This window comes from Dromaius novaehollandiae, chromosome 17, assembly GCF_036370855.1.
Source record: "Dromaius novaehollandiae isolate bDroNov1 chromosome 17, bDroNov1.hap1, whole genome shotgun sequence".
In the NCBI taxonomy this organism is placed as follows: domain Eukaryota; kingdom Metazoa; phylum Chordata; class Aves; order Casuariiformes; family Dromaiidae; genus Dromaius; species Dromaius novaehollandiae.
The window spans coordinates 3206215-3230980 of NC_088114.1; the positions used below are offsets into that span (position 1 = coordinate 3206215).

Consider the following 24766-nt stretch of genomic DNA (forward strand, 5'->3'; position numbering starts at 1 on the left):
GGAGCCAATGAAGCGGCGGGCGGGCGGCCGCCGCGCAGGCGCCGTGGCGCGGGGCGGGGCTGACCTCGCCGCCCGCCCGCCGGGCCTCAGCACGCGCCTCGAAGATGGCGGCGGCCGGCTGGGGGCGGAGGGGGCGCAGCGCGCAGCACCGGCTCTGACCGCGCCAGCGCAGCGGGCGGCGCCCGGCGGCCTCTGCGGGAGGAGGCAGAGCCCCCCCCCGCCGCGGGGGGCGGCGGCGGCGCTGCTGAGGGGAGCCCGGCGGCGCGGGGTGCAGCGCAGCGAGGGCGGGGGCAGGGCGAGGGGCCGGGCCGCGGAGGGGCCGGGGCCGGCCGGGTGGAGGCTGGCCGCCTGCCGCGGGCTCGGGCCGGTGGGGAGGCGGCTGCGCCGGTGGCTCCCCTTGCTCGGCTCTCTGGGCTGCTGGGCGCCCCGCGCCATGTTCTCGGTGCTCTCGTACGGCAGGCTGGTGGCGCGGGCAGTCCTGGGCGGCCTCTCTCAGACGGACTCCCGCGACTACAGCCTGGTGACGGCCAGCTGCGGCTTCGGCAAAGACTTCCGCAAGGGCATCCTCAAGAAAGGCATGTGCTACGGGGATGACGCCTGCTTCGTGGCCCGGCACCGCTCGGCAGATGTGCTGGGTAAGTGCCCGAGCGGCTGCGGCGCGGGCCAGCGCCGGTCACGGCAGGGCTGGGGCTGCGGCGCCTCTAAACGGCAAAGCAGGGTCTCTTCTTACTTCTGAAAGGTCCCTCCTGCTCCCAGCTGCAGCGTGGCGCCCCCCGGCTCAGCCTGCCCCGAGAAGGGGCAGCGCGTGCCGCCAGCCTAGGCCCAACCTTGGTGTGTCACCTGTAGGTGCCTGCAAGGCCTAGTGCCTCTGAAAGCCGGAGGAACAACCTGGAGCACGCTTCGCTTTGCTCCTGTGTTTAAAGTCTAGCCAAATGCGATAGATACTCCTTTTCAACACAAGACCATTGAAGCAGGCACTTCCTTATTCTAGTTCGTGCTACGTCCTTGTCAAGCGAAAGACAAAGTGACATTGAAACTGGTTTCAAATGTCAAACCTCAGTTTCGGTATTTCTCGTATCCTGATTACGCAGTCCGGTCTGTATTTATGTGCAAGGTGAATCTCAGGACTTCAGATTTCAATATACTGAATAATTATAGCAAATCAATGGAATATTCAGCTTACGAGTGGCATTGTTTTTGACACTGCTTGACCTTTCTCCTGTGTAGTCAAGGTTAAACGTGGCTAACTGACAGCTTGCAAAAGTTAGTGTTTGAGCTTCTCAGTGACAGAAGTAACTTTACACTGCAACTTTTGATGTTTAGGGGGATAAAAAAAGACCACCACCCCCCCAACTGAAAAATGGTGGAATTTTGCTGCAGTGTGTCACTGTGTTACAGTGCTTGGTTGATACTTAAGAATTTTGTGCTGTCATTGTATCTCAATTATATTTTAATATAATAGACATTATTTCAGGAAACTGTAACTTGGTGCTCGGTAACAGTGTTGCTGGTTATTCTTAAGGGAGCTGTAGGTGATGCTGTAGTTTTCAAAGAGATAAGGAAGCTCTATCAATGTATTAGGTAATCTGCATCTCCTCTTTTGTGCCTGTTCCCCTGTAACTTTTTTTCCATTAGAATTAGCTGTTGGACAGCCATACTTTAACATGTGACTAACGCTGGCTGCCTTTACAGTTCATATGAGGCCATCACTGATAAATAGCTGAGCAATTGGTATTCATCCCTAAGAGAAATGCAGAATCTGCTTTACTTATAGGTGGACTCTTTGTATGGGGAAGGGGGTGTATTTAGAGCCATCTGTTAATGTTTAGGGGGGTTTGGCCATATTTGGTAATTACCATATGTGGACTTACAGTCTGTCTTGTCTTCCTGCTGGAATCAACAGAGAATTGCATTACTAAGTTTGTCTTTGCATTAATTTTCATGGCAGCTTGATGACAAACAGAATTGTAACTCCAGTCATGGATCAAACAGCAAAAAGCTTCAGACCAGCATGTTTTAAGTATCAAAATGAAAGCGGAATTTAAATTGAACTTTTTTTTTTCTGTAAAGCCATTTTCATTTTTGTTCTTTACTGCTTTTCTAATATTCATATGTAAATTGCTGGATATTCTGCAAACATTCACACTCAGGATGGTTTTTGATGCAATCTAAGATGTTGCTTTTTCTTCATCTGGAGTTTAAGCTTGTGGTCGTAGTTGCCTCCTTGTCTCAGCTAGTGCGATCACCTCTTTGTTCTCCCTTTCTCATCAGCTCCTCTACGCTGCTGCAAAAGGAGTTTCAGCACCGGGGTTTCCCTGTCCTCAAGTTCCTCTTATTCTCATCACAAATCTGAAATTCTTTATCCATCTTTTTGTGAGCCACATAACTTTTGTACTAACTCAGTACACCTCAGCAAAACTGTCTGAACTGTTGTCATTTCAAGTTGCAAAATTTTTAGCGTTGGTTTAATGAAGAGGTTCACATGCTTTTAGCAGAAGTGAATATTGTATATACTAAGGGTGTTTTTAGAGAAGAGTGAATTTCAAGTGTATCACTTAGATTTAGTCTGCCCTAGTAGTCATCGGTGACAAAGCTATGCCAGATAATTAATTTAGAATTATTCTGTGTCGGGATCTCTTCTAGAATCAATATATGGAAAGTAAGCCTGTGTGGGGTGGATATGGGTGTGGTGTAATAGTGAAAGAGCTACTCCCAGCTACTTGGCATGAATGCTTGGGGATTCATTTTCTTTGGTCAAACAAAAATTGACTTGGGCTAGAGAGGCTGTATGTTAATAGCAGAGATCTATTTAAATACAAAAATGCTAAACGTATTTGATTGTTTCATGCATACTGCAAAGGTTGAAAAATTAACAAGGTCTTCTAGCCTCTACTTCATCCTTTCATAGTAAGATCAACAGAAACCTTATGAAGATTCATGTTATTTCCAGCCCTCCCATAGATGTTAAAGGCTTTATAGGGACTGTTACTGCTGTGCTTGAATCCTTGGGTCTTTGTCTCTTATTTTGTCTTCTGGCTGTTACATACCTGTTAGATTTGTATCTTTTCTTCTCATCCTGAGCACAGGAAGGAACAAGAGACTCAAAGCCATAGTGTTTCCTTTGGGATGCCTCTGAGAAAAGGAAATAGCTCTGCTACTAATATTAATCTCTGTCTTGGAGCCTCATGATTTATGCAAGTGTTTGCCTACTGCTGCTGTTCGTACCATGTTGTACCTTTTCGTATGTTCACCGTCAGTTTCTTGGTTGTCCAGATCCTTGCATAGTTGCAGAATGAAATGGTCAAAATATTGGAATATCTTCTTGACTCTGTAGACATTTATGCAGCAGTTCATATTTGAAACCATGCCTTTTTAACTATAAAGAATAGATAGGTAATTTTTCAAAGCTAAAAAACAAAACTTCAGAAACCGACACCTTCATTTTTTTTCTCATTATCATATGAGTGGATTTTTTTAGAGCGTAGGGAGCAAAGCACAATTTTTTGTAATGAATTTAAATGTTTTATATAAGCATTTCACTTAACAAAACTAAATTTTGAAACTTGGTTATAAATGTTGAGATGTCTTATGCTGGTAATCTTTTTCTCTGTTGTTGGGATCTGCCTTTTCTTGCTTATTCCTGCCTTATCAGGCTCCTGATGTCTTTGCTAGTTTTTATGCATTTTCCAAACGGTTGTGTGACTCATTGTTGAAACATTACAGCAAGCAGTCTGCATCCCGTGACAGCATCACTTATACAAAGTCTGTGCTGGGTAAGAGTTTGGGTGTAGCCAGTACGACTTGATTAGTCTTCCAAACTATTTCTGTCCCCTCAGCAGTAGTAGGGAACCGTTTGTCCACTACAAAGTTAAAATCTGGCAGTTGTTCTATCAGCTGCAGATTTTGATTCAAATCTGAACTGAAAGGAATAGCATTTTACTTGAAAAATTAAGTTTGTCAGCAGCCTACATAGGAGGTATAAACCCCTACACAGATGAAGCCCTTTGCTAGTTGTTAGTCTCACTGTTTGTCAGGAAAAATATGCACAAGAAAAGTAAACTAAAAAACATAAAAGGGTTTGTAGATGAAATGTCAAGGTTGCGCTGGCAACTGTAGAGGAGGAAGCGATTCTCTCTGATGCCTGAAGGTCACATAAGACCATGTTAAGTGGTTTATTTGGTATCATGTCTATTAAAGAGATTGCTGCTAAAACTTACCACGCTAAAGCCGGCAAGTGATCTGCATGTTTCACGTGCTGTACTGGGAAAACTCAGGGCATCTTAGATCAAGTATTCAGTGGTTTGAAAAAAAAAAAAGTCAACATGCAATAGTCCAAGAATGTAAAATGAAATTTTCTTTTCAACATGGGAACAGAAGTACTGTCACTTGTAAAGGAACTACAGGTTATTGAGAAACGTGCCCATTAGCAATTATATTCACTGACGTGCTTGTCAGTACAGATGACTTAAATGTCAGCAGAGCTATTCCTAAATAGTATAGAATGTAACTTCTTAAAAATGTAGCTCTCTTTCTGAGGATGAAACTAAAATCTGATTCTTCTTCTTTACCACGGTTTCTGTAAGAGCACTGAACATGTTCTGATCAGAATTTGCAATTGAATGCTTTTTTTATTATTGTGTGTGCTATTGATGCTTGTTGATAGTGGACAGTTTTCCTTTCGCGAGCAGATTTTAAAGGTTGCTGCTTGAAAGAAAAGCAGGTTTTGTCAGAAATCACAGAAGGAAATAAGCAAAGCTGAACAAAAGTACAGTAGGTGAGGCATTAATCATGCTTACATTTCAGGAAACACTGCAAAAATTTCCTGCTGTTTACATTGGTTCTTCTGAACTATTAATATGTGAGCCTGAGATTATTCAGGCTATAAGTACTTTCAGTACAGCATGACTGACATGTTCTACGTTACCTACCCCTTTTCAGGATTTAATTGTCAACTGCCACTAGCAGTTCAGCTACAGAAAAGGTTCCGAGTTGTTCAACAACTTGAGAGGTTATGTAGTTCTAGCTATATGGGGAATTTTTTACAGAACTGTAGAGATAATTACTAGTTTAGTGCCTTTCTGTAACTCTCAAAATCCACTGAGCGATTTCTCCGACTTGGACTTAAATAAAATGGATAAGAGATCCACCTGTAAAAGCCTGTTTCAGGAATAATGGTGGACTGTGGCAGGAGAAAATTGATGTAAGGGGCTTCTGCTTTCCCCTGGAATTGGATGCACAATTTAATTTTTTCAGTTCCCTGCTACTCCTTTCATATGTTCTTCCATATTGTCTCTCACTTTGTCTCCTACTTTTTTTTCATCATTTTCACTTGGCCAGTTATTCTTCCAGTATCTTTAATGCAAGTGTAAGTAAGAACTAGCATAACTCTTAAAATGCATAATGTGAATAAGTAACCTTTCATTTTGTAACTAGTTGTCAGTCACACATAATCTACCTTTAGGGATTTGTATTTAACTATGTTATTTCTAACTTGGGGGAGGGGGACGGGGACCATTTGGCTATAGTATTATGATCCCATACATGCTGCTGTTGAAGCTGCTAGAAAAGTTAATGCTGGCTTTAAGCTTGTGACTTGCTTTGGATGGAGAACTTATCTAGGTGTGTAATTTATCTTGTCACTGATGAAATAAATCATAGATCAGTTTATCTCAACTCTGGTATGTTGACAAATATTAGGTGCTGTATTTCGAACTTCTGTGTAGTACAATAGATTGTGCCTTGTTAACATTTTAGTCTTTATATTTGGTGCAAAATAAATCTAGTTGCATAAACGCATCCTTTTGATACTCTTTTATCAGTTATTCATGGCTAATTCAGGTAAGGATCTCAAGACGTTTAAAGCTCATTAGGATGAGTGGAATGTCTTGCAATGTTAATTGTGGTTGCGTGCAAAAGCAATTCCTACTGGCGTGCTTGTGCCTGCCTGGTGCTGCTGTGTATACTCATTCTTCTTAGCTGATATGAATTCTGAAAATGACTGTCTTTCAAGAGATTTTTTGAGACAGGGTGATACTTCTGGATTCTGACCGTTGACAGCTGAGCTTGCCAGCTGGCCAGAACTTCCAGTCCTGAAGCTATTGATTTGAATCAGGTTTGATAGTGTCCTGATTTTGTTCTGAACTTCAAGACTGTTTTTATTTAGTCTGAACTCGATGGAACATTTAGATCAGACTTAAGCGTGTACAGTGAAAAGAACATTACTAGTCTCAGCATTGGCTGTCTGTTCTCTGGGCCTCTGCAGTTAACTTCATGCAGTGCTGGTAGTCAAAACACCTTTAAGCTTGTATTTCAGCTGGTGTTTTAGCCCAAGTGCTTTTAGCACTGTAAAATCAGTTTTAACAACTTTGAATGCCACTGTCTTCACTTGCTCAGTTTCGGTACTGCAGCATCAATCACTTGTGCTTTGTTTTGAAACTTTGTTATGATTGTTTCTCTATGAGAGATCTTGATTTACTCAATCTTTAAGAAGTTAGAGCCAGCTTTTGAACTGACACATGCAGCGAGTATTTAATTTGGCAGTAGTGTTTGTGTATTTTCCAGCAGAAGGCAATGTAATGGAGAATTAACTCTGTCACTAATTCTGAAGGGTCTTTATAATGCAGTGAAATATTTGAGAAGCATTTGCTCTTTTAAAGTAAATAGCTTATTTCGATATTTTCAGTTGCTTTATTTACAGTGGTTGTTCATCTAGCCACAGGCATTTTGTTATTATACATGGACACTGGTGTAACCTCTGAATAGGCTTGAACAAGGAAAATCCAATAAAATATTCTTTTTATGGAATGTTCTGATTCACTGAATAGCTTTAAAAAAAAAAAGATTTTATACAGTTCAACTTCAGCAATTCTTCTGTCAGCCATGCAGTTTGTCTTAAATGTGCTATGATTCATATGTTGTAAGTTGAATATTTGAAGTTAAACAGTGGATATTAGAAGACCATATGTAATGTTTTTTGATGAAATGTAAGAAAATCAAAACTTGAGTAATCTTGTTTACTTGTTAAAATAATAATTATTTTGATTTTTTTTTGTCTTAGGTGAAGATAAGGATAATATGGATCAATATAGCTTAGCATTATTCCTTGGCAGTGATACCACTAATAGCAGTACTTATAAATTTTCCTTTGGTAAGAGAGGAGAAAACATGCTGTTGCATAGAAGATGACTTATTTATGAGAGTATAGTTCTCTGTTCTTGCTTCTTCTGGAGCTCGGAATATCTCACAAATACTTTCTAGTTCCATGTTTTCTATATACCAAATATCACAGAGTTTTCTTATACTTTAGTCTCATTTACATTTCATCTTTTTTCAGTAGCAGCGAGTTCAACCTTTTCCATAAAACTGTCTAGTTTATGTTGAGAATTTAAAATGCTGCATTTAAAAAACGTACTAGTCTGTAGGACAGGATGGCTGAAGATCTTAGAGAACTGAAATCTCTTACTTTAAGGCAAAAACAGTGAAGGTAGATACTTTCCAGGTGGTACTGTGTAATTTAGAGCTTCCTGAATGTATTTTGCCTATGTACTGTCATTGATCAGGATGGCAGCAGTAATTCCTGGCTCTGTGCCTGAGCAGGAGGAAGCATTTGCCTACTCTGGCAGTGTTCATATACCATGCTTTAGGAGCCTGTAAGGTCATTTAACTTAAATTAAATTAATTGACCTGTCTTCTTTTAAAGCATTCAATAAAAAAAAAAAAATCTTTGCGGAAACCCCACGCTGTCTGTCTTGGGAAAGGACAAGAGCTGTATGACTGTGATGGTGCATGAGTTATGGGGAGCGGATTAGGAGGCACAGATGTTGCTGTTAAAGCATACTTATGGTCTTGTTCAGGAATGTGATTGTCCTGCTGCTCCTGTGCCAGGGATGGAGAAGGAATGCATGACTATCTTGTTGATTCTTAAGCAGATACTCTATCCTTTCCAGTGCGGTGCAAAGCTAAGTTAGAGGGACCTACTCATAGACTAACTAGAGGATACTTGTAGTGGAAGGTACTGGCAGAACCTACTGATAGCTGTTTATAGCTTACAAAAAGCAGACAGGAAGGAAGGCAGAAAAAGCCATTTCATGACTCAAGGCAGAGTATGAAGTACGCTGCCATGATTACAGATTCAAATTTCCTGCTTGGAGTAAGATGTGAGCCAAAGAAATCGGCTGGCATACTCTCATGTGTGTTTTAAAAATTGAAATAGGTTTGGATAATTAACCTGATCAGCTGCTTTTCATGAAAACTGTCGTTCTTGTACTGTATAGTAATGCCATAATACTTCTATTTAAATATTTCTCAAGAAAACTAATGAAAAAAATGGCCTGTTGAGCATTTGAGAAAACTACATAACTTTTGATGAGCTTGTTTGTAACAACCTTAGGACTCAAAAGCTTTGGTCAGCAATTGTCAAACATCATCTTTTTGTTGTGTTAACACTTGTCGCTGAAGCCATGCTAGTAACATGGCAGATGCAAGAGGTCCATTTATATACAGCCTTCAACTTTGTACTGCTATATTCAGCTAGAAAAATTATAGCTGGATTGTGCTTATCAAAGGGGAAAAAGATGCTCATCTGGTAACTTAATATAAAGCAGGCATCATCATCATCCAAACTGACATTTCTCGGTTTCTATTTCAGTTCATATTCTAGATCAGAATGGAAACTCTTTCCTGTTGATCTTTTGGTCTAGACTTGTTTGACTGGTGGTAGGAAGCAAAGGGTTAATCCAGTACTAACCAGAACCTGTGGGACTTGTAAAGAGAGGATTAGTTTGTTCCTGAAGAAACCAGAAAAGGCATGTTGCGGAGTGCCAAGGTTGCTTTTGCACGAGCTTCGTTCCGGGTTCTGCTCTGAAGAGATGAACACAGGGATCTGCCTTCCTATACTGTTCTTCTAAGAAAGAAAACATAGACAAAGCAGGTGTCTAAAAGGTTGTGCACTATTTTTGGGAGAAATCTGATTAATGTTGATAGGCTGTTCAGAATCTGGCTATAACCTCCTGTCAGATTATAGTTCGTGCCAAGGTCAGCTGTAAACCTTCCGTCTCAGTTTCAGACAGTGCCTGACGTGAAGGGCATTTGTAGATGAGGCAAACTTAGTTTTACCATCTCAGTCAAACTTTCATGTGTTTGCTAGAAGTGGTATTCTTTCTAAAGAGACAGTTCTTTAGCACAATCTGATCTCTGAAATTGGCTCTTCATGCTTTTATCATGAACAAATTATGTGAGCTTTATTTTGTTAAAAAAACATATGCGCCAAGTGATCAGCTCCTTGTAGGCTGAGGATCAAAAAGATTCTTAAATTCTGAAAAAATTTCCAAATAGAATTATTTTTTCCTTAGGTAGATTGCTCTCATGGATAATACCTATCTTTAGACAGTATTTCAATTTTAATGTTAAAATAGATTGGGGAAGTTCAAAATATTTTGGCCAAATAGGCAGCAGAATACCATTGGCTGAAGACAAAGTCCCAGCTGAGCCCATGATATTTGCTGCAGAGTCTTGTAATGGGAGAATTAGCCTAGTTTTCTTTCTTGAATATCAGTTATCCTGATTTTTCATTACCTATTTACTTTAAAATAAGATTGAGAGCATCTTTTGTTCAATACTTAAAAATCAATGGTAAATTCATAATTTTGTGATTGTATCCTGTATTAATTGTAACACTATCAATCTGGCTTTTAGACACAACTTTTTTTCTTCATTTTGGTTAAAAGTCCATTTCCCTGACTTCTATTGGGATTAATGTCTCTTCATTCATTCTGCAAATGCCTTTATTTGCTGTTAATGTCTGGTTTGGGGGGGCGGGGGAGATTCTTATCTATGAACATAGTGATTGGTTCTGCTGCTCATCCACTTCTGACCATCTTCTTTCCAAGAGCATCTTCGGTATTTGCCTCTGCTGTTGCGCAGAGGCTTCCCAAGCTTTGGCCAAATTTGTCTAATCCTCTGCTATCTAGGCTGTTTTGAGTAACTAAGTGGAAATTGATTGGACCGTAGTCAGTTTTCATTCTCTTGCTTGGCAGAAGCTGTAAGCAACAAACGACTTTTGCAAAATGTAGGTCCCAGCATTGTGTTCGTTTATATGGTTTTTGAACACTTCTGAAAAATAGTTTTTTTTCCCACAGAAAGTGACGTTACCAAGTGGAAAGCATCGTCCTTCCAATGAGCAAGTTGCTTGAGGAAAGACTTTGGGGCATTCAATAGTGGGGAAGAGTTTCTTTATCATTTTTGTCCTGTTTAAAATTGTAAGACTTTAAAATTGAAAGCCAATAAAAAAAACTCTTCTTCCTTTTGAATGGGCTAATGGAAGGTTAATGGGATTGGATCCCCCAGAACTCCCCAATAGTTGTTCTCTAGTGAAGTCAGTCTCCTCATGGAGTTCTGAGCAATAGACTTTTACCCTCTTTTTAGCAACTCAGGTGGTATTTGGAGCTTTACGCAGGAGCTGATGTTAGAAGTTATCTTAAAAATTTTTAGAAATTTTTTTTCTTAAAGTTTTTCAGCCAGGTGCTGTGTGGTACTTCTTAGTTATTGAATGTAATAACTGTGTGAGAATTCAGTTAAAAACCTTGTTTTGGTAGCCGTTGTGGTTCATATAACCCTTTCTGTTTTGTTTTCTTCTAGGGGTAGCAGATGGTGTAGGTGGCTGGAGAGACTATGGGGTTGACCCTTCTCAGTTCTCAGGGACTCTAATGCGAACATGTGAACGTTTAGTAAAAGAAGGACGGTTTGTACCAAGTAATCCTGTTGGGATTCTCACTGCTGGTTATTGTGAGCTGCTGCAGAACAAAGTACCCTTGCTTGGTAAGACAGCAAAGATGTACAAATTGGATCTGTGTTTTATGTTATCTAGACGTGTTTATTTGGGGTTGCTTAAGTCTGTTTTTATGCTTCTACAATGAATTTACAGACAGTTGTCTTTAACAGAAATGAAGATGTCTGTTTTGGTAACATCTTATTTTCGCTTGTATGTTTAAAAACTATCTTGACTCATTCGGTAATGCAGGGAATTCTTGTTTATTCAAAAAAGAAAACAAACTGCCTTTGTATTTGAAATGTGATAATTCACCCATGCTTGCAGAAAGTTTGCAAAATAAGCTTTGCTATAGAATATGTTATTGTGTGTGTGCTCATGCAGGCATTCTCTCACCCCCCCACCCTCCCATATATGTATACGTGCATATAAATGATCATTCTCCATTTGAAAACTGTTAAGAGTTCCTTGTGGCTGTTTAAGCTGTCCGAACAAAAATATTTTCTGATGATAATAGTAATAGGATGCAGTTCTATTCACTTGCTGTTCTTGTTGCCTTTCCCGTCCAACAAACTTGGGTATCATTATAGGGGTGTTTTTTGGGGGGCAGGGGGGTTGACAAACTAAAGTATATGCCGAATGTATTTTGTGCCACGCGTGACTTTAGGCAACATATCCAACTGCCTTGGAAATTGTGAACAGATAGATATGAAGGCAAAATTTGGGCTCAGCTGACAACCTTGCAAACAGAACAGGTCTCTGAAGGGCATGTGACCTCTTATGCACCAAGAAAGAGTTACCCTGCATGATATGCATGCTTCTCACCTGACCTTAAAATACTGTGCCAGGAGAGTGCTGGGTAAACTATATTTAGCTTGTCTGCTGAGCTTAGGAACAGATGTTCTCGCATTATATGCCTAAAGAATAGGTTCAAACCTCAGAAGTGACCTCAAATGTCACTAAAATAGTGATGGTCAGTAATGGCATTAGGATTTTGTGTGTTTAATAGTGCTTATTTGTGCAAAGCATATGTAGCTGTAAGTCATCTACAAAGTGGGCCGCTGGTGAGAGCTCTCGCTGCTCCTTTGTAGAGGGAGGCAACCCTGTTTGGCTTGACCTTTCCAATTCTGAAAAGCAGCGTATGCTGAGTCACAAGATCTGCATTCCACACGTGGCCTCCTAGTTACACTGTGTTAATACAGTTAGAATTTGAAACTAATGATCCTTAGTCTTTCTCCTTTGTCCAAGAACAGCATTTTTAGAAATAGGAAAAAAACCTTGAATTAACCCAGCAGTGAGCACTTAGGATTTATTTGAAATAAAGTGAAGGGAGAGGACTTCATTAGGAAGGATTCATTAAGTATTAACTTCTCCTTGCTGTTGTGCTTTAAGCCTTGACACTTAGTTTATCAGAAGCGAATCTACCAAATATTTTAACATAACACGGGAGTGGGAGGAAGTTGAGGCTTTTGTTTAAGCACTGTTCTTGTATTACAGAACAGTCTTGGACTCTGTCATATATAAAATCTTAATCTTTGTCAAGATACTATTTTGACTTATTCTCTAAGAGTGGAGAACAGAGGTTCGCTGTATGTGCTAAAGAACAAATTAAGTGCAAGTGAATTGCAGGGAATTCCTATATTAGAAAGTGAAGCATCTGGAATAAGTGATGCCTAGAGTCCGCTGAGCTTCGGTAGCAAGCCTGACTGTAAGTTTAGCTCATTGTAAGCCTGTCCTTCCAAGGTTTAGCTGTGCTTGGAAGCTTCTGCTGGTAGAACATTGGGGCAGAAGTTTAGTTATACTCCAGTCCATGATACGGGGCTTCTGTTGGAGGTAGTTTGAAGTCAGGGAGAAATGCTTCAGCTGTATTTCACACTTTTCAGGAATGAAAGTTCTTTTGGACGCGTTGCTGTCCTGTCGGCAGAATGAAGTGATTTATGTTTTCTGTGAAGGACTTAGTCTGTGTACGAGTGTCTTTGTGATACAGTAATTGTTGTGGTTTGCCACCAAGCACAGTTGGTGGCTAGATCCCCATGAATGAATCAAGAATTCCTTAGTGTCCTCAAGCATGACTGGAATAATTCTGAACACTGTGGACTTGTAGAAATGTTTCCATTCTGTCTTGCTTTAAATTTTTAATTAATCTGGAGTAGTATTTGTCTCTGAAATATCTTTTCTTTCAACTTGTGGGGGTAATGTCTTGAACACAAGACAGAAATTTTTCTTAACTTGGTAAGATGGGTAGTGATGATATTTACCAAAAAAAAGTTTCCTCCTGTTTAAATAGAACTGTGTTAAACTTAATTTGTATTGTCACAAGTTAAAAAGCTAGCAGAATACCAAGTTATGTATAGCATAGCCTGTTTCTTCTTGTCATTTAACTGGATAGTGGTGCTAATTTCTTCAGCTCTAGAGAAGTCTATTACTTCTGAATGGATGGCGTGAATAAACTGTGTTCCTTTAAAATGTTTAGGCCTCTCTTGTTGAGACAGTTTTACAGAGTCATGTCATAAAGAAAAGCGTGTTAATGTTCTGACAAGAATAATGAAACAATATCCAAGAACCATTTGCAATTATCTGTTTACTTGGCATGGATTATTTACAGTTGATGAATGAAAAGATGTGGAAGACACCTAGCACAGTATGAATGCTGTGGGAGTTCAACTATTCTCATGCTTTCAGAATTTCTGCATTTTGTGTATTCTGTAAATCCAGTCTCCTATAGCAGAATGTGCTGACGTATCTTAGGGTGGAAAACTGTAAATAAACTGGAATAAAACAGTTTTTTTTTTTTTTTAACATAATGTGTTTACCTAGATCAAAGCAAGAAAAGTTGTACATAAAGTCATAGTATGTGTTGTAAAGATTTTTAGTATCCTGCTGTTTTTAAGTGTATATTAATTTTCTGTTGTTATTGAGTATTTCCACATAGAATAAGCAGTTTTTATAAGGCTAATTCCAGTTACCATTTTCTGTTTGCTTCTAGGAAGCAGTACAGCTTGTATAGTAGTTCTAGACAGAACAAGTCATCGTTTACATACAGCCAACTTGGGAGATTCTGGATTTTTGGTAGTCAGAGGAGGAGAAGTAGTACATCGATCTGATGAACAGCAGCATTACTTCAACACTCCGTTCCAGCTGTCGATAGCTCCACCAGAAGCAGAAGGAGTTGTCTTAAGTGACAGGTAAGATGGGAGAGGATCTTAAATCTTTAATCCATAATTGTGATCCACCCCTAGAAGGCTGCAGTTTTGCTGCTACCATACTTTTTTTGGATAGTGCAGTGTAGCATGTGAGCTTTAAATAAAGTATCCAGTCAGAATCCTACACCCGTCCCCATCTGTATTTAAGGTAATGTGAATATTTCTCATCTCATACTTACAAAATTTGGTAGGCTGTTGCGCAGTCCAACTTTGGGTTAACGGTTATCATAATGGCATATTCCCATAGAATCTACAGTGTGCGCTCGGCGTGTTCTGGTCCACGGAGGGACTTTGCTCAATAAAGTGGTTGCGATGAAGACTACAGCTGTTGGGTGCACTGGCCATCCTGCATGACTGTCTTGTCTTATCAACAGCTTTTGTTCCAGTCCCTGTCTGTACTCTGTTGCGACTGGTTGCGAATACACTAATTTAGACATCTTGGCAGCAAGGTAGTAAGTACTTGAAGAACAGAGCAGGGGAACATGTGACTGTAGCTTGTGTTTCTGAGTAGCTGTGTTTCCAGCAGCATATTGTATTTGACCAAAATGAGCAAAACTCTGTTTGGCAGAACACCAAGCTGGGAAATGAGAGTATTAGGAAAGGACAATCTGTTCACAGAAATGAGTTGTTCCAAAGGCAGACTTGTACTTGTGTCCTCCCCTAAGAAATCTAGAATGTCAGGCAAATCACTCCTCTGAATTTGTGAAATCTCGCTAATAAAATGCAAAATAAAATGCAAAAAAAGAAAGTATTCATATTTTAAATGTGTCAAAATTTAGCTCTCAGATCAATGGTTATGCTCCCATTAAAGTGCTGTCCCTCTTATGAATACAAAAAGATAAAAAAAGGCGTCTTCAAGGAGTTACTACATAGTATGCAGAGAACAGAATAGGAATCTTAATTTTTTTCATTTAAGGTTCTAAATCTTAAGCCAGATGCAGTTAGGTTTGTAATGTTTACTGCAAAAATAGCTCCTTTTGAAAGTTATTGGAACTCCTCACCGTTCTTGCATATGGTTTTATGACTTCATTTGTACTTTTTTTTACTTCATAAAGCTGCAGGGAAGAAGCCAGTGTAGGATTCTGAAATTAGAACCCTTAAATAATCTACTAACCTCTATATTAGCCTAGAGTTAAATTACTTTTTGGAATTCTAGAACTAGTAAAATATTTTAATTTTTATGACGTACTGTCTTATGTGGAAAGCAAAAAAAAAAACAAAACACCACAAGGATAATTGGTAATGTCCAGTGGAAATCAGGAAAATGAAGTACTCCGAGTCGTTGCATAACAGGGAAAGTGCAAGATAAATCAGCTCCCACACTTCCACTCTGAATCATGATTATAGCTTGCTGGCTAGTTTCTGCGCTACCGCTGACGTTAATTAGTACTCATGCTTGTTGTCTAAATGCTCCTCTGGTATTTCTTATTGGTTGCCCCAATTAAATGTTAAATTTGGCTATATGTGGAGATGGGCAGACAATCTAAAGCCTATTAGCCTTCCTGCAGCTACAAATCAATTGAGCAAAAGCAGCTCTTCTGCTTTTGGGGATAGCCAAATGGTATGATATGCTGTGTGTTTTCTTCCTCTTAGAGATCCCAAAGGATCTTTAAAAATGAAGTTTTTGTCATTATGCTGCTTCTGAGAATCAGGTTTTGCAGCAGTATTCGTGGCCAAAATACATATTTCCTCTTCTTTGTATCGTGTAATGTGCGAGACGTAAGTAGACCTAGTTGTTGTGGTCTCTTGGTAGTGATTTCCGCATGTGCTTCATTATCCATTGCAATAGAAAGTTATTTAGAATTCTTAAGTGTTTTGGCCATTCCTGTTATTAATTGTCTTTTCAAGTATAGCTCTACTACATACTTAAGATGGGTAAAAAGGAAACCCTGAACTGCCATTCTGCTTACTGGTTTCCATGGCGATACACTTGCAAAGTGGATTAGTCTGCAGGATTGTTCATCTGGGAATTTTAAATGCAAATCCTTTGTGTAATAGCTGGAACATTACCTGTTTGCAATCACAGTTCTTCTGTTGTAGCTTTCTTGACAAGCTACCCTGATGCAAAAGCTCCACAGTTGGTGATTCTTTCTTTCTTTCTTTCGTTTGCAGCAAAACACATAGCAGTAGTGAATTGCAAAAGCTGTTGATGTGCTATTTTGATATTGCTTGGTGCCTTCGTGTGAGCTGGAGCCCATTTCTTTGACATATCTCTTATCTTCACAGCCCTGATGCTGCTGATAGTACTTCTTTTGATGTCCAGCTTGGAGACATTATTTTGACTGCAACAGATGGACTCTTTGACAATATGCCTGACTACATGATTCTTCAGGAGTTAAAAAAGCTAAAGGTGAGAAGTGTGTGTGTTCTGAATCTCTCAAATAGCTTTTGCCCTGGCAATCCCTCATAGTTAGTACCATTATTTTCTATGCCCATAACCTGTGTTGTACAAGACTCGTCACAAAGCACTGTCATTTGGCGGCTTTTCAGTTGATGCCACGTGGAATCAAGGAATAGAAAGGGCCATTCAGCCCAAAACGCACTGTCTTGGATCTCGTCCACTCTGAATCTAGAAGAAGGAGCTTCTGCATAAACTTCCCAAGTAAAAGCCAGTACCGTTTCACTGACTAGTAATGGGAGGGAGGCAAGGAAGGGAATGGGGAGAGGTGTTCAACAGCAGGCACTGTCCTGGCCAACTGCTCATACACTGTATTTTATCTGTACTTGCGGGTTGTAGATTGTATACGTGAAAATACAGCATTCTCTTAGGGGTATTTGAGGGAGTGGGCTCTATACTTAAAAATAATTTGAAGGTTATCTGAAAACTTAAAAAACAGTAGTTCTAAAGAAGTATGGGCTTATCTGAATTGAGTTGCATGTGTGTGAAAATCTTTACCTTTCTGTTAAAAATTTCATTTTTTTCACAAATGTTTAACTTTTCCAGGTTAGTAACTGTGAATGTTCCTTTTAAATGGTAAAAATGTATTAAACAATTTTAATTTGGATGAGAATGTTGTGCTTAAGGCTATTTGCTTACACAAAGGAAAGCATACTTGTGAGGTATCTATACGTATACCTTCCCTGAGGGAACTATTTTGATGTTATGAAATGCAAATAAGGCTAATGTGTAGAATTATAGTGCAATTTCAGAAAGCTTTGCCTGTTCTTATCCTGCAGCTACACAACTGAAAGGTGATGTCAGACAGAAATGTGTCCTTCCAGACACAATGTCTGGAAGGGCCCTGTCTGAACAGAAGGTAGATTGTGTTTTCCCCCTCTCTACAGTCACCACTATAATTTCCCCCCTCCTTTTGATGTAGTATTCAGACCTGAAAGTGAAAAGCATATAGACAGGCTGTAAAATGAAAAATGTGATTGTAGTACAAGCCAAACTATTACAGAAGCTTTGATCAAGCTAGCAATGGTAATGACAGCATCGAAGGTGCATTAGCGTGCTTTAATGGCCAGATTTGGAAGACTTGTATACTGGTTGCTGGCCTGTATGGCTGTTATTTACGCTCTAGCTAGATAATACTTGGGTTTGCTGCACTCCTACTTTCCTTTTTCTGCATAGACACAACCTTAGCCTAAGTGGACACTAGGGGTTTAATTCTCTTACGGAAGAAAGTTGAGCTCCACCTATTGGGTTATTTAGGTAAGGCCCTGGAGTGCTCCTTGGGGTACGAAGTTGAGCCAAAGTGCCTGCTAATTCCCCAAGCTGCTGGGAAGACTTCTGAAATGACAGGACACTAGAAAATAGTTTAAAAAGAAAAACAGTGGTGATTGTCGTGTCGTGCTTGCTTGAGTATGAAAAAACAAGTCTTGGAGCAAAGCAGCAGAGGTACTGAAACCAAAAAGATTGGAACTTGAAGAGAACGAAGTCCATAGAAAGTTTCCCTCATTAAAATTTTCTCATCTAATTTTTTAAGTACCCTCTCTCTCTCTCCCAAGTAAGCGCTTGTTGATTTGGGCAAAAGGCTCAGAGAATTAAGACTTTCCATTCAAATTAAAACATAATTACTTCAACTGAGCCTGCTTTGTGAGGGAAGAATGGCTCTTTCCATGTGAACTGCTAGTATTAGGTATCAGATCTGTTTCCCTCAGGTGAGACTTTAATCCATTTCAAGTATTAGTCTTCTAAGTATTTAAAATCTATGTTTCCTCTATAAAACAAGTCTTATAGCTGCTGGTAGGGAACCAATTTAGACTTCAGTTCTGAAGATTTGCAGTTCTAGCCCGAAGGTGATAACTAGTGCCTGAACTTGAGAGACAAGTCTTGCAGCCAGGTGTCTGTAAAGCTGATGTGCATCAGTAAAATGACTACTGATAGAATTTCTTACAAGATTTTTTTTTCCCCCTCATTAATTTAGAACTCAAACTACGAGAGTATACAGCAGACTGCAAGAAGCATTGCTGAGCAAGCTCATGAGCTGGCATATGATCCCACTTACATGTCACCGTTTGCACAGTTTGCATGTGACAATGGACTGAATGTGAGAGGTAAGATTTTTTCCTCCTCTTCCCACTCCTGCCACCCTTGAGAAATCTTAAGGTAGAAAGTGAATTTCTGGTATTCTCAAATCTGATAATGAAAACACAGTGTTAGGAAATGTGCTTGGCAACAGATCTGCCCCAGCCTAGTGTTTTGTGTTTGCCAAGGTCCCCAGATCCTGACAAGGTCATACAGGCCCTAGCTAATCGGAAGCTGGCTGTAATGCAGAGAACTCGGCTCAGCATGCTGTTCAGTGTAATGTGCACTCTCCTGCGCGAGGAGTCCAGCCCGGAACAAATTCTTCAGGCTCCCAGGAGATGTTTTGTCCTTTTAACATTACTATCCCAGTACTGATCTCAGTTTTGGCTGTATTTTCTATGCTCTAGAAAGGTCACTAACACCTGGCAGAGTTCACAGTCCTATTAAATATATATTGAAAAAAAGTTCTGCTCGTAAAGATGTCCTCATTATCTCTGTATCAGGAGGGCAGGATTTCCTGCAAGGCCCTTTAGCACCTTTCCTAAAGGTTGAGACAACAGTTGTGACAACATGGAGCAGGAGCTTTACAACTGTTGCGGAGAATCTAAATGGAATCTATTGCTAGCACTGTCCAGTACGATTATTCACTAATGAAACTGCCGCTCTCTTGAGTCCAAAGGACTGATTTGAACTCCTGCATAATAAAATACCTTTTCTCTGAGCTATTTCTGTAGAATCTTGGAGTGTCATTCCAGTTATTCTCGTTTGAAAAGTGGTTATTAAAAATACTAAGTAGCTTTTAAAAGGATTTGCAATAATATAGTGCTGGAGAAGATGCTAAAGAGATACTTCAGTGTTTGATTTACAGTAAATTCCTGCGAAATACTTTTCTGATTATTGGAGCTTGCCTGTAACAAATCAATTTCAGTTAGTTAAAGAAAAAGAAAAAAAATCTCTTCATATTAGAAAACAGGCTTTCTGCCCCGCTGGCTAACAACAGTGTTCAAGGTTTTATACTCCTTTTAACAGTTTGTGAGCTCAATATTGCTTAAAAAGGAGGGCTCTTTTCTACCCTGTTAAACGTTGTTGCTACTTTCAATTGCGTTTGGAAAGGAGGTAGAGGAAGCAGAGTTCTCTTGTCTATGCAAAACTACTTTTGAATATTTAAACTACTTTAAAAAGGGCTTTCAGTAGGGACATATCACAGGCTAAGAAGTTATGTAAGATGACCAACTGTGGTTTGATGAAATTGTTTGATTTTTCTTATGTTACAGGGGGAAAACCAGATGACATCACCGTCCTTCTTTCTATTGTAGCCGAATATACAGACTGATTTGCCCAGAGTGTCAGCTTCTGATGTTTTCGTTATCCCTGAGCTCCTAGCTTCACACGTACAGTTTCCTGCTGGCAGGATTGCTTTCTTTCTTTGCAGCTGATCTCAGCAGCCAGTTTTCAAGCTCGTTGCCTGTCTTGAGACACAACCGAAGTCCCTGTTAAGAACCACTCTTGTAGTACACTGGTCTTTGTCTGCCAGCAAGGAATGAAGAAACTCAAGGCTCGAAGCATGTCTTTCAGAGCTTAGTAATTGTCCGTAAAAGGGGGAGGATCAATCACACATCGCTACTACATTTGAAGTGTGACTTCCTTTCAAATGGGTAGAATTGGTTTATCATCATTCAAACTAGATTTAATAGAAAAAAAAACCTCTATAAGAGGGCGTGTTACTATATCTCCTAGAAACATTCACTATTCGTTAAAGGGTATGTTACAGAACACAGTTTCAGAAGCATAGTCTTGTTACAGTGATAGCTGAGGTTTTGTGTTTCTAAGCTCCAGTTTTCAGGAGACTTTATAACTGCTGTAAACGTTTTGCTTTTGCCATACATGGTGTCAGCCTAGGAGCCTTTTCTAGTACAAAATTTCAAAAACATACTTAGTTCAAGTTATATGGATGCAAATGTGTTTTGTGATTTCAGGTGCTTAACTGTGATCTTAAAAGTTCTGCAGATCATTTGTCTGTAATGGGCCTGGTATCTGGATGTTTTGGCTGTGGGTAAACTTTTTTTTTTTTTTTTTTTTTAAACAAAAGTAATAACTCAGTCTCAAAAAGCCAAGATGGTCAAAGCTGAGGTCCCTGCAGCATTTTAACCTATCTCAACAGCATGTGATGATATGGCATAAGTGCTACAGTGAGAGGTTGCACAAAGTACAGATCGTCCTCAACTCTGAACTTCTTTGCCTTTGGTAGATAATTCTGTTAACATAATTTGTGTTGATATTGCCATTCTCGCTTGTATGGAACAGAATATGTTGCACCAATTTAAGTCAAGTTGATCCTTGTCTTTCTGACTCAAACATGCACCTCTGCTTATGCTGTGGCAGCAGCAGTAAGTACAAAAATGGAAACACAACTGAATAATTAGCACAACTTACATTTCGGTAACTAAAGTTCAGGATTTTCAGAACGAACCTTAATGATGTTTACAGTTATCTAATAGCCACTTTGCAATATTACATTTCTTTCAAATTACAGTAGCTCACAGTTGTTCCCCCCTGTTCCATCAAGCTCTCCTTTGTTTCCTGACGTTCATACAAAAAGCTGATAGCTGTAAAGATTATATATATTTTTGGTCAGTTTTTCATTAACTTTTTTGCTGGTAGAAAAGTATGTAGAAATAAATTAAAGCCATGTTTTTATATATAAAAAGTCGGGTAATGTTGATGTTTAGGTGAGTGCAGTTAAACTTGGTCAGTAAGTAATCTTACCTGATCTCAAAAGGAGATTTTTACTACCTGGTTTGTTGTATTAAAACTGTTTAAGTTTGAGGTTACCTCAACTTGCTTAAAGAATTTTTTTGTGGACTTGTACTGTATATTTGCGTAACTATGTCAAGCTTTTATTTAAGATCATTTAACATGTACCATGTACATGTCATTTTACTATATTTCAATGCATCATGCTTGTAACAGGCATTTCATTTATAATAAGAATAAGTGATTAATTTGGAAGCTCTTCAGTAATTTATCTGCTAGTCCTAAATTGGCATAATGTTAGCTATCTATTTTAAATCACCTTATAATTACTTGTCAAAATGCCTTAACTACCCTAACTTGACCAAAATATTATTTTGGTGAGGGTATGGGGAGGATTATATTAATGAAGAAAAATTAATTAGTTTTGCGATACATGGAACAGTGAGTGGTGGATAACTTTGCACAAATTGTCAGTCCTTGTTATTTTTTAAAATTGAACAAGCTGTATCTAGCTGTCTTGTTAGAAGGAATGTATTCATGCTGCAGTATAGGGCTTTGTTTCTAGTATTTGGGAGAGCTGTTTCTCTCTCAGATCTGGGTATCTTTACATTTTATTCTTCAGTATTTACTATCATGCTTCTTTATTAGAGCAGATTTGATCAATTATTCTTTCCCGTGAACTTACCTTAAAATAATGCCCTGGTAGACCTGACTGTTTTGCACTCTGACCCCTCACTCTCAGTACATTCATGTCCAGTCCTCATTATTTTTTTCCACTTGCTAGAACTTTAAATTAGGAGATGTATGTGGATCAGATAAATGAGTATGGCAAAGGTGCTTGCCCCCAAGTGAGATGTTGCATGCGCTGTACTCTGCCTCTTTTGATCCCGGGTCTGGAACCCGAGATCGTAGGGATTCAGCTGCCTTCTCAGAAGCTAAACTGTGCTGCCTGGTGGGTTTGAGTCTAAGCCTTGCTGTTTGTGTTAAAGCAGTTTTTAGTTGAGCAGTATACATAAAGCCATTTGCCTCGTATCACATCATCTTTTTTTTTTTTTTTAATAAAGAACAAATTTGGATTTTGATTTACAAATCATGAGTTTATCCCTCACTGGACACACCAAAGACCAGTAAAGCTTATAGCTTTTCCATCTGTTTATAAAGCAATACTGTATTATAAAGAATTAATATTTTTATCACATGCTTGATTGTTTTTGTTTTTTTTAAGATGTGCACTCTAAACATATCAAACCTAATTTCTTCCTATGAACTTAAGCTGTCTGCGCACAACAAATTTTTGGAAAAGGAAATGACAGGGCCCATAATATCAAAATAACTTTAAAAGATGCATGAAGCAGTAACACTTCCTAGGATTAGATTATTGTGACTGTTCATGAGGGGAACGTACAAGAAAGGTGTGCCATGAAATGGAAACATGCATGAACGGTGAGCAAGCTGGCTTCCAGCTGCTGCGTAGAGCTTTTTGTTTCTTATCAGGAGCTGGCTGTTGGGGAGCAGTAATCTGAAGGAGAAGGAAGAGTTTTATATACCAGTAACCTATGGTACACAGAATATAATAGCATTTGCAGGAGTTGGGATTTCTGCAACCGTGTTGCTAGGTATATGGGTAAAAAAGGGCTAAGATGTGGTGAATTGAAAAACTGTGGTTCCTTGCTACTTTTATGGCTATCTTTGGGAGACCTGCAACATACAGTTTCCCTCTAACTTTACTTTCTTTGTGTTTATAAAGAAGGTATGGCCAAAACCAAAACCAAAACAAAACAGATTTTGGGACCAGATAGTTATGCCGGAGTAAGGGAGAAGGGAGAGGTGAAGGTCTAGCAAAGATGCAAAGTATTTTGTGATGGTGCTGGAATCTCCATCTCTTGGTAATGGACATCCTTTCTCCAGGGGAAAACCAGACTGTGTATGTGTAATAACTGACTGTATGAAGTAGTTTCTTACAAAGATAGCTGAAATAATAAAGCAAATCTGAGTCTGTATCTAATGAGGATGCTTTTATTTGTTGTTTTGTTTTGTTAAAATGAGACTATCATCTATGCTTACCTAAGAGGCAATTATGTGAATTTCATGTCTGAGGTATAACTTATGCAGGAATAGTTCTGTAAATACATTTAAATGAATTGTAAAGATATTTAATAAATATAGTATTTATACTAAAATGTGGGGTTTTTTTTAAGTTGACTACAAAAATTGTTTGTTAATGCAATGATATGGTGGCCCAGCCACTAGCTCTTAAGGGTGTTTGGCTTTCATTTAGACAGTGTTAGCAAGTACAGTGTTTCATTAATGTTTCATCAGTGTTTCATTAATACAGTGTTCTCTCAAATCCAGGTGTGAATGTCACCTTACCATACTAGATAAAACTTCTCTCTAATCGTTGGGCAAACAGAATTGCTATCTTTTAAATCAGCCAAAGACTGGAAATTTCAGTTTTTTAATCCAGTGTGACTTTGGAAATATTGCACCATAGCAGTATTGCCTGCCAGCTTGTTTGACGGTGAGCAAAGCTGGGCACTACTGTTGTGCAAATCTCCTCCTCTGTTCAGTACAGCAAACTGCTTTTTCAGTGCAGCAGTATAACAGATCAGTTGTGGATATGTTCTCCCCAAGAAAACACCAGCAAATGCAATTTTGTGGCTTTTTGTTGAGATGCAGTTGCTAGGGGTAAAGAGCCAACGTCACTGACTTGTGTTGGAGGAGGTGGGGGGAGGGAAAAGAACAATGCACATCTAGAACACAAGAACATCTTCAACTCATGCTTTCAAACATTAATATTTTTATTTTTAATGAATTTCCATCACAGCATATACTATTATTAACTACTCAGCTCACTATTAGTCCTACAAAGTTACTGAAAAAACACCAGCTATTATATAGCAATAATGTATTTGGCTATGCCAGAGTGGATGGGTTTGTTATTCCATTGCTTGTAACTTTACAATAGTAGTTTAATTTGCCTGAAATTGTAACACAATGTGAATTCTCTAGTGTACTGCTGGCGAGCAGAACATGAAGCAGTGCATCTACAGAATACTTAGTTTACAAATTTCAATCTAGTCAGTCATGACTTAAATTTATATTACACTATGAATACATCTACAGTTTTAGAATGACCTGTACTGGTGACTGACATACAGTATTACAAATAGTAGAAAACCCAACCAAAGCTAACAAAAAAAGAAAGAAAAAAACCTTGTGTTTAATTCTTAATGCTGGATTTCAAAAATCAGGCTCCTGTGAAACATAAGTAGTGAATAAATATTTAACTTGTGCTGACATAGCAGGAAATTATAGCATTGTATATTGAGTAGAGTTCTGTCCTTTTTGTATGTTTGTCTTGCAAAAAAAAAAAAAAGTATGAATTAGGCAGAACTTCCACTTTTCAGATTTTCTCAATAGATGTTAGTGAAATTCAGTTTACCATGCTGTTACAAGCTCAGAATACAGATAAAAGTAGTCTCTGAGAAGTTCTAACTTGTCTAAGAACAGTAGGACAGTTTCATAATAGAATTAAACTTCTTTCTAAAACTAGAAACAGCTTTACAATTACCA

General features: G+C 39.0%; 1 protein-coding gene across 1 annotated transcript; it reads left to right on the plus strand.

Moving 5' to 3' along the window:
* Positions 1-51: 51 nt before the first annotated feature.
* Positions 52-23373, plus strand: PPTC7 (protein phosphatase targeting COQ7). Its single transcript, XM_026114614.2, has 6 exons — positions 52-635; positions 10636-10815; positions 13752-13950; positions 16195-16318; positions 18339-18468; positions 19714-23373. The coding sequence occupies exons 1-6, from the start codon at positions 434-436 to the stop codon at positions 19770-19772; spliced, it is 894 nt and encodes a 297-aa protein (XP_025970399.1). The 5' UTR covers positions 52-433; the 3' UTR covers positions 19773-23373.
* The last annotated feature ends 1393 nt before the right edge of the window (positions 23374-24766 follow it).